General features: G+C 37.5%; 1 protein-coding gene across 3 annotated transcripts; it reads left to right on the top strand.

Moving 5' to 3' along the window:
- The first annotated feature begins 741 nt into the window (after positions 1-741).
- rdgA (retinal degeneration A) lies at positions 742-13,347 on the top strand. Of its 3 annotated transcripts, none has more exons than XM_011065603.2 (11): positions 742-1,748; positions 4,023-4,182; positions 4,288-4,952; positions 5,071-5,465; positions 5,929-6,311; positions 6,657-6,972; positions 7,066-7,255; positions 7,337-7,660; positions 8,070-8,342; positions 8,517-8,680; positions 8,886-13,347. In XM_011065603.2, the coding sequence occupies exons 1-11, from the start codon at positions 742-744 to the stop codon at positions 8,933-8,935; spliced, it is 3,927 nt and encodes a 1,308-aa protein (XP_011063905.2). In that variant the 3' UTR covers positions 8,936-13,347. The 3 variants fall into 3 exon arrangements, with proteins under 3 accessions (XP_011063905.2, XP_087259056.1, XP_087259057.1); XM_087402930.1 differs by having other exon boundaries at positions 4,020-4,182; XM_087402931.1 differs by lacking the exon at positions 7,337-7,660 and having other exon boundaries at positions 4,020-4,182.
- The last annotated feature ends 65 nt before the right edge of the window (positions 13,348-13,412 follow it).

Here is a 13,412-nt window from a genome sequence, read left to right as displayed (position 1 = left end):
GATTATCACATTTGACATATTTCGGATCGAATACATAAAACTTTGCTGCAGTGCTGGGGGATAATTGGAAGCTTTGTTCCCATATATTTTGAAATTGTGCTGAAAGCAGCGAGAAAATATTTGAAGAATTAATTGACAACGAAACAAAATCGACAGTGACCATACGTTTCTATAAAACTGGAATCGCAATTTACTTTCAAGTAAATAGCACTTTATACGAAAAATTGTATCTAACATTGAGAAACAGCTGTAAATCCCAGCTTCTATTTCTTCTTCCCGAACGTTCCTCTGGTCTCTTGATAAATTATTTGCTTTTTCTTTTCCATCGTGATTAGTCGATTAACGCTCATTATTCGAACGAATTATTTTTGAGAACTGTCGAACAAAGGATTTCGGTGTAACTCTGGCCGGCGAAAGTACTTAGAATGGGCTGCAAATCGGCAGCTAAGTTCAAGCTGGAAGAAGAGACGGTCGCGTCGTCGTCGTCATCAACATCATCATCATCATCATCATCATCATCATCATTGTTCTGTTCGACTTGTAAGCAAGCGATCCAGTCGCCGTTTAAGCGGAAGACAATCCAAGAAGACGACGGCATATCCAATCTCGAGGACGAAGAAGAGAGTGAGGAAAGCAACACGGCCGTTTGTGTCTTATCCAGAAGGTCGTTCTTATTAAGAGAGAGCAGCGGAACGTCCGCTATTGCGGACGATAGCGTCGCCAGGTAGCTATTAAGCGACGATGCAGAAGCTGCGCTCGACCTTCAAAAGGTCGCGCACTCCTACGGGAGCAGAAATGAAGTCCCAATCTAGTCTCGAGGTGCCCAAGCAGATCAGGTCGGCCTCCTTCGACGAGATACAGTTGCAGACACAGCGACAGGACGACCGTACCTCCTCATCGTCCTCCACGTGTTCTCCGGCAAGATCGCAAGAATCGATGCGCGGCAGGAGGGGCTCTTCAACTTTAAAAGTACCTCAGCTGACCGGTCAACGTTCCAAGAGTTTAGACGCGTATTCGGCGAGTTCCACTTCGTCCCCGAGTCAACTTCCAGCAGGTGGAATCGAGCGACCGGAAACTCCAACTATTCAAGTCTCCGGATGTTACCACTGTGCCTGCGTCGAGGAATATCGGAATCTCTGGCTGGCCGAGGACATCTCCAGAGAAGAGATTGACGCCGGGGAGGTCCGTGAAGGTGATAGTTCAGATCTGTCCGAGAACGAATCGGAGGATGAGAACAAAAGAGAGGGTAGCCCGGAGATCCTGGTCACCCTGACATCCGATGACTCGTGTGAGTCACAATACGTCCCATCCGAGATAACCAAAGATACACCTACCGAGCCGGACTCTGAGGTCAGACCAGAGTTCCCGGAGAGACAACGCAGGCTGTCCAGGCAGGAGGCCTTGACCACTTTCCCCTTGGAGCACCTTTCCGCTGTCGTGTCAACCTCAACTGCGTCAGAAGCGGACGATGACGACGACGACGAAGAGAATGAGGCCGTCGAGCCGTGCAGGTCCAAGTTTGTCGTACGTGACATTTTTCTGACGGTGCCGGAGCTGAAGCGAGATCGCGCCGCTTCCGTAGACTCGTGTTTCAATAACAATAAGAACGGCGGCGTAGTCGACGCGGACTCGTTGGCAGTGCCGCAACAGAGTATTAGGTCGAAGAGTGTCGACATTGTGCTGCCGACGGACGCGAGAACGAGGTACACGGCGCTGCTACCTGGGAAAGAGTCACGACCTCCGATAGGGTGGGTACGTCTGATTGGATGGAGCCGTGATCCCCTCGGAATGTTCTAAGCACGACGCAATCCAAGATCGTATTAATGAGCATGTTTTTAAGTCACACGTCTTATTTTGTTACGCGATTGTAGCACTTAAACTTTAGTTATTTATCGGCAAATATGAGATGCATAAACAGTCTTTTGACGCAAATAATATCGCAGCTGTTTTTATTTATTTTTCCTTTTCTTATTTTGATAATTCTTTAGTTCAATTTGAGCATGAAATAAATAAACTTTATAAAATGATTTTGTTTACATTTTTGTATCGACTGTGTGATGGAGTTATGTATCTTGATTAATAATATAGATTAGAAGAGTGGGTTGTTCCACATCTCTCTCTCTCTCTCTCTCTTTCTTTCGATAAATTTCAATTTATTCGCTCTTTTGCTCTCGTTTTCGTCCTCTCTTTCTCTTTTGTCCATTAGATAAATTACCATATAGTTTATCTAAAGAGGGAGCAACCGACTCTTAATCTTGCTGTTAGAGATGATGGTGGAAGCAAAGACCTGCATTCAGAACGCGCTTTTATCGATAAATATGAGCTTTTATGTCTGAAAATCTATAGCATATATATAATGTGAACTATATATGCTAAATACGCGCGAATAAAAGCATATTCTTAATATGGGTCATAGAATTTTCTGGGATAAAAATGGGCACTAATATTAGCATATTAAATTCTTTTTCTTAAAAATGAAAATTTATAGTGTATATAACATATATATATATATATATATATATATATATATATATATATATATATACATCGATTCGTGTTATTAGAATGCTAATCAAATATAAATGGAATTGAAATAATTCGTAATTAAATCACGATGTTAATTTTATGAATTAAAATCATACAAGATATTTTATATTTCTATCATCTTCTCTGTTAATTCTTAATTTGTTATCTGTTCATATTTTTAACTTTTTATATTTTATATACATAATTAGATTAAAATATATTCAGTTTAAAACGAAAATTTAAATATTTTTTAAATACGAAATGCCACTACGTCTGAATGTTAAAGTGTTAACTATTATATATATTCATTTAAATGAATTAATTTCAGAAATGATAATTGCGTGCCGATATTGTCGGACTTTCAACGCAATAATAATAAATTACAGTTTTTTAAGATTAAATTTGGGAAATTTGGGGGAATTATTAATATTTCAGATTGATTGCGTTGAAAGTCTGATAACCATATCAGTGCGCAATTATCATTTCTGAAAATTCATTTAAATGAATATATGTATATAATAGTTCAACATATTCAGATTGTAGTGGCGCTTCGTATTTAAAGTAATGTATTTAACATAAACAATTTTATTTCTAATCTTATTGTTAAATATTTTTATTTAAATATGATAAGTGACATTATGAATAGAACTCTATCCTAAATTCTGACAAAAATAAATTATCTAAAGTTTTAAAAAAATATGTAGGAAAAGGCTTCTCTTATCGTGCTACTATTTTCGTCTCTTTCCTCTATTTATGATTCTACTTAAAAGGCCTGTATATCGCTACTTCTCTCGTGAATTATTATTTAGAATAACATTTCCATAAATTAGAAAGATAACACTTATCTCTGAAAAATTATGTTTATGTATTAAAAGACAAAGTAATATATTATCGCAAGGAATTAAATATTTGGAAGCTATTGATCAAAAAGTTATACCTACATGGGAGCTATATTACACTTTTCGTGTGGTATGATTATTACTGTTATTTATTAATTATTACACAAATCAAAGATGTCGTACATAAAAAAAGCTCGCTATAGGCTACTGTAGTCGTTAAATTTTTATATTCTATTTTTGAATGCACATTTCATCAAGCAGGAAGGTAGACTGGTAGACTTTAAATTATTCATATAGCTTAAATCTTTGAGGACATCATTATCATTTCAAGGATACGACATGATTTTCTCTGTTCTCGCGCTATCGGATCCTCATGAAAAAAGCATGAGCAAAGGCAATTTGAATTATATATATAATGATATACGTGTTATGTTTCTTTTGCATCCTATCTTATTTCTATGCGATATGGATGAAGTTCATATTTAAATACGAAATTATAAAAATATTTTATTATAAATAAATAGAAAGTAGAAAGTAGAGTGTGAAAATTATTCTTTTGTGATTATTTTAATTTAGCGCAGTAGAACATATACACTTACTTAATACAAATTAAGTCGAAAAAAGTTTTGTGAGCGCCTCATGTAATGATTCTAGAAGAAGAGAGGATAGTGGAGAAGATAGTAGAGACGGGGGTAGTTCGAGTGGTCATCGTGAACCTCGGTCGACTCCAGATTGGGGTCCAAATGCGTTTAATGGCGAACATCTTTGGGTACCAACCGCTACATCCGGTGATTTCTGTTACGTCAATGACTGTTCTGTAAGTCGCAAAAATAAAACGGATGATGCTTAAAAATGACAAATGCATTCGAGATTTTGATTAATCGGATCGACATCGTCCTTTGTTTTTTTTTTTACCATTTAGAAACATGGACCCCGGTTGAAGTGTCCAGCTTGTCGTGTAGTGGCTCACGCCTGCTGTGTCGGAGGTTTAGAGTTCGCTTGCAAGCCGAGCTTTCGCGATGTAGGTGTACGTCAGTACCGCGAGCAAACGACAACCCATCATCACTGGGTCCATCGACGATCGCAGAAGGGCAAGTGTGCCAACTGCGGCAAGTCCTTCCAATCGAAGCTCAGCTTCAGCTCCAGAGAAATCGTGGCGGTGAGCTGCAGCTGGTGCAAGGCCGCTTATCACAATAAGGAGTCATGCTTTAACGTACAGAAAATAGGTGAGAACTGCGAATTGGGCACTCACGCCTCGATCGTAGTGCCGCCGTCATGGATCGTGAAACTTCCTCGTAAGGGTAGTTTCAAGAGTAGCTTGAGGAGATCCCCCAGAAGAAAAAAATCTGGCGATGGCTCTTATCGCCGGAAAAACAAAGAGAAGGAACAGAAAGAGAAAGAAAAAGAAAAGGATCAGGGAGAGTTGTGGATCGTTAAGCCTATACCCACGGCCACGGTAAAGCCGGTGTTAGTTTTCATAAATCCGAAATCCGGCGGTAATCAAGGAGCGAAATTGCTACAGAAGTTTCAATGGTTACTCAATCCAAGACAGGTTTTCGATTTGACGCAGGGTGGTCCAAAAATGGGGTGAGTAAATCTGCTAAATAAAAATAGATATGAACAACTGACAAGGATGACACATAATGTAGAGACAAAGAAAAAGATTGAGTTAGTCAACAAGTAAAAATATATTGTCATCTTGCAGATTGGAACTCTTCAAGAAGGTTCCAAATTTGCGCGTGTTGGCTTGTGGCGGCGACGGTACGGTCGGTTGGGTCCTGTCGATCCTAGATCAAATCGGCGTTTATCCAGCACCAGCGGTTGGGGTACTTCCTCTGGGTACCGGAAATGATCTAGCGAGAGCATTGGGGTGGGGAGGTGGTTACAAAGACGAGCCGATCGGCAAGATCTTGATGAGCATAGGTGACAGTGAGACCACCCTGTTGGACAGATGGCAACTGAAGGTTGAGAGGAATCCCGACTCCAAAAACGACGACGATGGCGGCAAGGGCAAGGAAAATCTACCGCTCAACGTTGTTAACAATTACTTTTCCCTCGGTGTGGATGCTCACATCGCCCTCGAGTTTCACGAAGCACGAGGTGAGACTTGATTTTAAATTTTTACTTGCATTAACAAAGGAACCGTCAGACTCTCAAGTTTAATGGCTTCAGATATTCTGTAGAATATAAAAAAGAATATTAGATCTGTATATTTTTATTTTGCTTATCTCTCAACGTTTAGGGGTAGAAACGATCCCTCAAAAATAAGGGATGTTATGCTTCCTTAATTTAAACTCGATGAAAGACAATTCCGACGATTTCTTTGTAAGTTACATCGATAATATCACAGATGTTGTGATCCTAGAATCTAATTCAAGAATATGAAATCGATTGTGTGACCGATCAAGATTTCGTTCTGTGAACTCAAAATGCATTGATCTTAAGAATTTTTTTTCTTTTTTTATTATTTAATTAAATAACATTTCTCTTTATATCCGATATAAAATGTATTGTATGTGAAAGTGGATTTTATTTGATAAATCCGCTTACGATTCGTTTATAGAAGCTCATCCGGAGAAGTTTAACTCCAGAATGAGGAACAAATTGTTCTATGGACAAATGGGCTGCAAGGACTTGTTGCTCACAAAATGGAAAGATCTCTCGGATTTCGTGACGTTGGAATGCGACGGTCAGGACATGACGCCGAAATTGAGAGAGCACCGGGTTCATGCGATACTGTTCTTGAATATCGCTTCTTACGGCGGTGGGACGCATCCGTGGAGTGCGGGAAGTGGTACTAGAGAACCCGCCATGGACGATGGCTTGATCGAGGTAGTCGGCTTAACCACTTATCAACTACCTCTTCTACAAGCACGTGGACACGGTACATGCATAGTACAATGCAGCACGGCCAAACTGATCACTACAAAAACTATACCAATGCAGGCAAGCGTAATTTTTGCATCGTACTTAAATAGCCATTGTTTTGGTAACAATTCGCATACAGATACCTAGAATTATCTTATTTCGTATTTTTTTATATCTTTAATCACATGAATTCTTTTCTTTAACTAATACGAATCTAAGTCGCCTTCTTTTTTCATTTTCATGAAATATCCTAATAAGTTGATTTTAATCGTTGAATATTATTCATACATTTTTGCGAATAAAGAGAAATTTTTTAGTATAATAAAAATAAAACCTATTCTTGTAATTTTATCCGATAAATATTCATATATCATTCTCTATATAATCTAATTTAACTATATAATATTTTATAAAATGTTACAGGTTGACGGAGAGGCTTGTCGCCTATTACCATCCATCATAACTTTAAGTATGTTAAATAAGGCTACGATGTTAGCAAAAAGAAGGAATACGGGAAAGCCACATCAACACACAGCAAGATTAGACAGGCTAAAGCTGCCCGTGATGAGGATAAAGATGTCGGATTACGAGGCATATCATCATAACAAGGAGATGTTGAAGGATGTGGCAGAGTCGTGGTTCGCAGAACCGCTCGATCTTGACGCTGCGACCGATTTAGAAAGCCTAAGGAAACTCTTGACGAAAGATTATAATATGGATTCGTGCTGTTTCCTTGACTGTGAGTACCGTCTCTCGCGCGAATTATTTGCAAATTCGCGCATGATCCTCTATGTAAAAAATGCGCAAAATACGTGTAGTTTCTATTTTCTAGCGTGCACTGCGGAAAGATTCTTCAGGATCGATCGCGGCCAGGAGCAGTTGCATTACGTAACGGACGTCGCCGTGGACGCTGTATACATACTCGATGAAGACGCTGTGCAGCAGCAATCCGGCGGCCAAGCGGGACCAAGTCAGATCGTCGTGAACCAGGAAGTCAAAACCGCGCAAATTCACTTACCGAGGTACGTGGAGTATTTTCATACGGATCTAGCATTAAATATTTTTTTTTTTTTTCAAAACGCATGATATGATATACGATATAGCGACGAACGTCTAAAGGAGATGCCAGCCGTAACAGAGAAGACAAATCGACCGAACGAAGATACACGGGAGCAGGAACATCTTTCCGTCACCGGGAAGATCAAACTTTCCAGACAGCCAGAGAGCGTTTCCGAAGGTCAGAATGGTGTCAGGCCGAAGAATCCGACAAATCGGAACTCCTTGGATGTGCCGCCGAGCGAGTCGAACAAAAACGGCGAGTCAAACTCCTATATAAGACGCGAGTCCCTGAAGCAAAACTCTCATGTCGCAATCGCTCGTACCGAACAGTCGCAGCATCAGGTTGACCGATCTCTCGCTTTTATCAGGTAAGGTTCTTAGAATCTTGAATGTTTAGAATCTTGTGTTAGTCCGGGCGTGCCATTAATTATCCGAATGATCGAGAGCCAAGAGGGGTGTCTATGCGACGTTAGATAGAAGACAGGAAACTTCGAATGAAGACCACTGGTGGCTTTCAAAGCGGGTAGACCTTTATTCCACATGAGTGCCTTTTAGACGGTGTAAAAGGTATCGCGACTTGATGATATATTATGGATTATTCTAAAGAAAACTCAACACGAGCGTTACGTAAACTTTCATTCGACCGTACACTTCAATTATCTTTGCTCGGATAATTTATTCGGATAATAATTATTCACTGTCCGCGATGTTGCAAAAGTAGCTTGCGTGCAGAGAGAAGAGGCTGCCCTAATTTGGATTTCTCATTTCTATTTGCAGCCCTCGCGACAGACTCTTTGGCCTGAACTCGAGAGTTCACGGATTCACTACTGAATTACTAGAAAAGAACTGCGATGAAATATTGAGAACAGCGAAGATCGGCGATCTGCCGACCTTGAAGCAGTTTCATCAAAAAGGGTACTCGCTTCTGTCGATCGATGAAACTGGTCAAACGGCGTTGCACCTGGCATCGAGGCACGGACACAAAGACATTGTCAGATATCTTATTGCCTGCGCCCCATCAACGATTTTAAACATGATCGATAACGATAAGTAAGTTATCAACGAATCAAATAAAGATCATCATAAAATTAAAAATTTAATCTAAGAATATATTAATCGTTAAATCTTTTTCTATCTTTTTCATCTATTTTTATTTGTATCGCTCCATTTTCTGTTCATCTTGATTCCAAAAGTAAGAAGTAATTTATTTCTGTTTCAACACAGAGGGCAAACTGCTTTACATAAAGCTGCCCAGAACAAACGTCGTTCCATTTGCTGTATGCTCGTAGCCGGCGGCGCCTCTTTGATGGTAAAGGACCGACATGGAAACACGCCGCATCAACTCGCGTTGATAGCAGAGGATCACGATCTAGCTGCGTATTTGCAAAGTAAGTAGTAGTTCACAAAAATAGCATTCTTTGTTCAATCGTGTTCACTAAATTTTCTTGTTTCGTTAAAATATAAAAGAAATATTTTATAATTTCAAGACAGTGTCATCAATAAAATTTCGTCTCTTTAGAACGTTAAACATATAACTCTAAGTAAGTAAGATATAACTATTCATATACGAACTGTAACGATATATGTCACTAGGTCAAGAACACTTTCAATTAGCGACAGACGAGATGGAGAGCGATCTCTGACCTTCAGTGTTGATCGCCACGGCCTGAACCGCCCTGAACAATTGTGACGTAAGAGCCGCTATTATTGGCGTTCTGGCAACTTCTTTTGCGGCATTTTTTCCGGCGTAACGTAACGTAAATCGCCACGTGATAATCTGATATTCCTCGTCTGTCTACTTGACGTTGACGATTACGTGTTTGCCAAATACTGACGTATTTTTCTTGTCGATACTTCGAAATTTATTCTCTAAGACACAATTATCACACATAATTATACACACATACACAGATACACACATACTTGCGTATACGTATATACGTACATAGTTGTTTCCAATCGGTAATAAGTCCTTATTTTTCTCACTCGTAAACTCGTAAACTTGCCCGAGATTTGTAGCTCTACTTATAGCTCTTATATTCGTATACTCGGCAAGTGGACCATTATCGGTCAGGGAGTATCTAAAATTGCTCCTAAGACGAGCAAATTTATTTTTCGTACGACATTTGACGTCTCTCCGGTCCAAAGTGAGACAGTCAGTTTTGTATATCTATACTTATATATAAATACATATATTGTCTCAGTCTCATACAAAAACAAGTAAACAAAATGATCCAGCCATCATATTTGCACGATTAAAGGATGAAGAATTGTTTGTAATCGGTTCAGTGAAACGAAACGTTAAATCTGTGCCAACCGACTGTATGAAGGAACACTAACAACAATGCCAAACGAATATTGACTGTCTCATGTTGGAATATGTGCAAAAGTATATATATATAAGTACATATATATATATACGAAATGTTTATAGTCTTCACTCGAAATGAGTGCTACAAGCGAATCGATAATCTGTTAGTTTTAATCCAGGGAAAAATAGAGGATAATCTTAATGGGAGAACAGTGAAAACGAAGCTACATTCTATAAATACCAAAATGTAAAAAGGGATCAACGTACGAACACCAATTAGTAGTTAGATACAGTCTATCAACATTATTGTACTATTACTATTACTATGATACTGTTATTACAATTATTTTTTTGTCGGATTGATATAAGATCTATGTATAATATACGTGTAGAATTTTTGAGGCGCTCATCGCTTGGATTTGCGCGTATTTTAAAGAAAGAGTGCCGCTCACAAGTCAATATGATCATGCACGCAACGATTTCTTTCTTTCGCGCGTCTTAATTTGAGCCCATTTACTTATCGACACTTTTGTGATCCTCTAGAAACTCAGTTTATATTCTATTATTTGAATGTGTGTAAAGATTTAATTTCGTACGGCGACGAGTAAATCCTATTGCCTTTATCTTTTTTTACTCGTATACTGATGCTCAATAGTTCGTATACATTTCGTTGCAAAATGATGAAGAAATTAATAGGAAGCAAGGAAATATATCGAATGGAAATATGACAGAATGGCTGAATTTTGATTGCTTGTTGATTTTTAACGATAATATATGAAGAAAAATATGTAAAGAAAATTATAATTGTTGTAAAATTATATTTAGTTTCTTTTAATTTTCAATTTAATTCGAATTATTTCCTATCTCAAAATATCAAGACTATTGAGTGTTGGTATTGCACAAGTCGTGCACTCTCTTAAATCTTGTATACGTGGTTTTGTAGTCGCCAGATCTCATTGCGACGAGAAAAAATCATCACTTTGATTTAAATAAAATCGAAATACCTATATTTTTTTGGGCGAACAGGAAAGAATTGCTGCTGTTTTCTGACTGTTAAGTTAAGTTCATGCGAGAATATAGACAACTTACGAAGCTTTGTGTTCGTCCACAATATAAGACAAAGAATTATTGTAACAACAGGGGGGGGGGGTTTATTTTAGACTTCGTTAGGTCGCGATATGTAACAGTGTGAATTACGAACGCCGGTCTTTCATCGATTTTTTTCTCTAAAGAAAAATCGACTGCGCGCTCGTGATGGGAGAGAAGCGCGATGTACGTCCTTGCTTATCTTTACCGCTCTTTTGGAGTATTTAAGAAGAAATGCCTTTCGCGATCCGTACCTGTTGTATCATTGTACCGATAAAAAGAGAATTTAAAACGAGAGAGAATACTGCAAGGATCGTTGTAGGATCGTTGTAGGATCATTATAGGGCGTGTAAGAATATACTACGCATATGTTATCGGGTATATATTATGCGTGTACCGTACGTTAGTTAGATGCCCGATAACGTAACAACATTGGAGTCGGTACGATCTCACGAAGTTCTCGATGTCGAAGAGTTGAAAGAAAAAGAGTACATTTTACATCACAAAAATTGTATTTGTTTATTCCCGCGAATGAGCGTGAGGATCATTATCTCGCGACAATCCAAAATTTTTCTTACTTGACCATCGATCGTACCGATTTCAATAGTACTCGGATAGTATTAGGCCTGAGATTTAAAAAAAAAAGAATATAAAAGGAAATAATTGGGATTTCCCGGATATAGTGACGCCTTTATATAGCGGCGGCGAGAGCGCTGGCTCAGCTTGCAAATTTCGATTTAAGTTTTTAGAGCAATAAATTGACGACAATCACGATATTTCGGCATAAGCCAGCGCTCGGGCCGCGACTGTTAATTCTCTCCCGTCCGTTCCTTTTCCTTATTCCACTCCCTGTCGAAATTCGAGATTGTCTCGTTTGTTGTCACGTGAGCAACGAGACTCCGTGTGCACGAGCAAGCTTCATTTCATTAATAGACGCGCGAGATGACGTATGACGTATAATATGCGTTCAATGTTTATCACGATGTTTATTTACTAGCAACCAACGCGTTAATCTTTCAATATGCTAGAACATTAGTAGTTAAATATAATTCTATAAATCATATTTTTTTTTAGGTAATTAGCAGCTAAGAGTATAATTTATAATTATATTTTTTAAATCTTATTTTACATATGATGGATATGCTCACAAACGACTTCGAAAATCACAATCTCAGATTCGCACTTATATAATTATCAAATATCTATTTGATTGATCAAATAATAAGCACAAAATATTTAAAAAAAATTAAAAATAATATTTCAAGTATACGTAATATAAAAATTAAAATATAATATAAAAAACATTTTAAATATTATATGTATAAAACGTTAATTAAAATTAATTAAAATATTATATTATATATAAAATATATATACATATATATATATATATTTGCTTCTTCTCTTTTTCTTCTTCTGTCTGTATCTCTATATCTTTCTATTTCACTTTTTACAATTTCCCAAAGATTCTCTGATCTTGATAATAATTCCAAAACTTCTTAAATAACATTTGAATTTCAATATTCAAGCTATTTACTTACGAAAACAATTCTTTCGTCGATGTGTGCATATTCAAGTTAACGTGATTTTCCAGTTTACGCGCGATAAAATATTATAATTACGTAGAGCAAGAAAACACATTCGTGTACACGGAGTCTAAATCCTTAAAAAAATTCCACTCCCTTTTTTCCCAAAAAATTTACGAATAGATAATTTATAATCGATATTATAATAGAATCTTGTTATTCCGTGTTCGTATTTTAAAGTTCGTTGTACTTGATTGTACTGGACGACAGAGCGTTTCGAGAATGAGCCTTACTTCTATTAAATTTCTCTTTTCTATTGCTCGTAGGAAATAAGTTTCAATTAGATGCATAAGACACAGATACATTTAGTAAGTAAATTTCTTTCAGTCCAAAATCATTTCTTGCACGAGAATAACAATGGATGGATATTTCTATTTCGAGTTTCATCTCAAATTAACAAATCACGATACTTCGAAACTCTCGGTACGAAAAAACTACAATGTCGTCCAGCCGTATTAAAAATGTTACGAAAATATTAAATAATATATAGATTCAAATTACGGCTATATTCTACGAATTTCTTAACTATTCTAGAGATTATTCATCGAAAGAGATTCTGTCCATTCGCCTGTTAGTTCTTCCATCGAACGTGTATCTTCAGACATTTTTGAGAGAAACAGTTTCGGTTGCCAATATATTTCCAGCTCGTAACGATACAATGATAGCTTTTATTTTCTATAAGAATATGAATATAGGAACTGAATTTTACAGATGTTTACTGTAAACATCGATACATTTCTCAGTACGAGACTTGTTACGCGGCGCGGAGAATGTCGTGCTCATTATATAAATTTCTAATAATAAGTCTCGTGGGCTTGGATGGACCAACCAATGACCATTTTATTTTATTAAAATGAAACGATATTACTGTATTATCCGTAATTTTAAATCTACTAAACGAAACGACTCGCTCTACCGTATTGTTCTTGAGACGTCCTCCGAGAACAGCGGAACGTATGGAAAGAACGACTTCAAAACCGGTAGAAAAATTCGCGAAAATTTACCTCCCAACAAATTCCCGACATATCTCTATGTATTTTTAATAATAATAAGCGTATTGTTCAATTCACAATGTGCTGACATGTAGTATGTTTATATATACATATGTACTACTTCCCTTTTCCCTTCGTCTCTTCA

The sequence above is a fragment of the Acromyrmex echinatior genome, chromosome 2 (assembly GCF_024713525.1).
Source record: "Acromyrmex echinatior isolate Ae372 chromosome 2, ASM2471352v2, whole genome shotgun sequence".
NCBI lineage: Eukaryota > Metazoa > Arthropoda > Insecta > Hymenoptera > Formicidae > Acromyrmex > Acromyrmex echinatior.
Note: the sequence above shows the minus strand (reverse complement) of the source record. Positions and strands in the feature narration are given on the sequence as shown.

Excerpts from the sequence above, each read along its gene's own strand:
- rdgA (XM_087402930.1), top strand. The coding sequence starts at position 742 with ATGCAGAAGCTGCGCTCGACCTTCAAAAGGTCGCGCACTCCTACGGGA. Across the intron at positions 4,183-4,287 it reads GTTACGTCAATGACTGTTCT|AAACATGGACCCCGGTTGAA; the intron begins GTAAGTCGCAAA and ends TTTACCATTTAG. Across the intron at positions 8,343-8,516 it reads AACATGATCGATAACGATAA|AGGGCAAACTGCTTTACATA; the intron begins GTAAGTTATCAA and ends GTTTCAACACAG.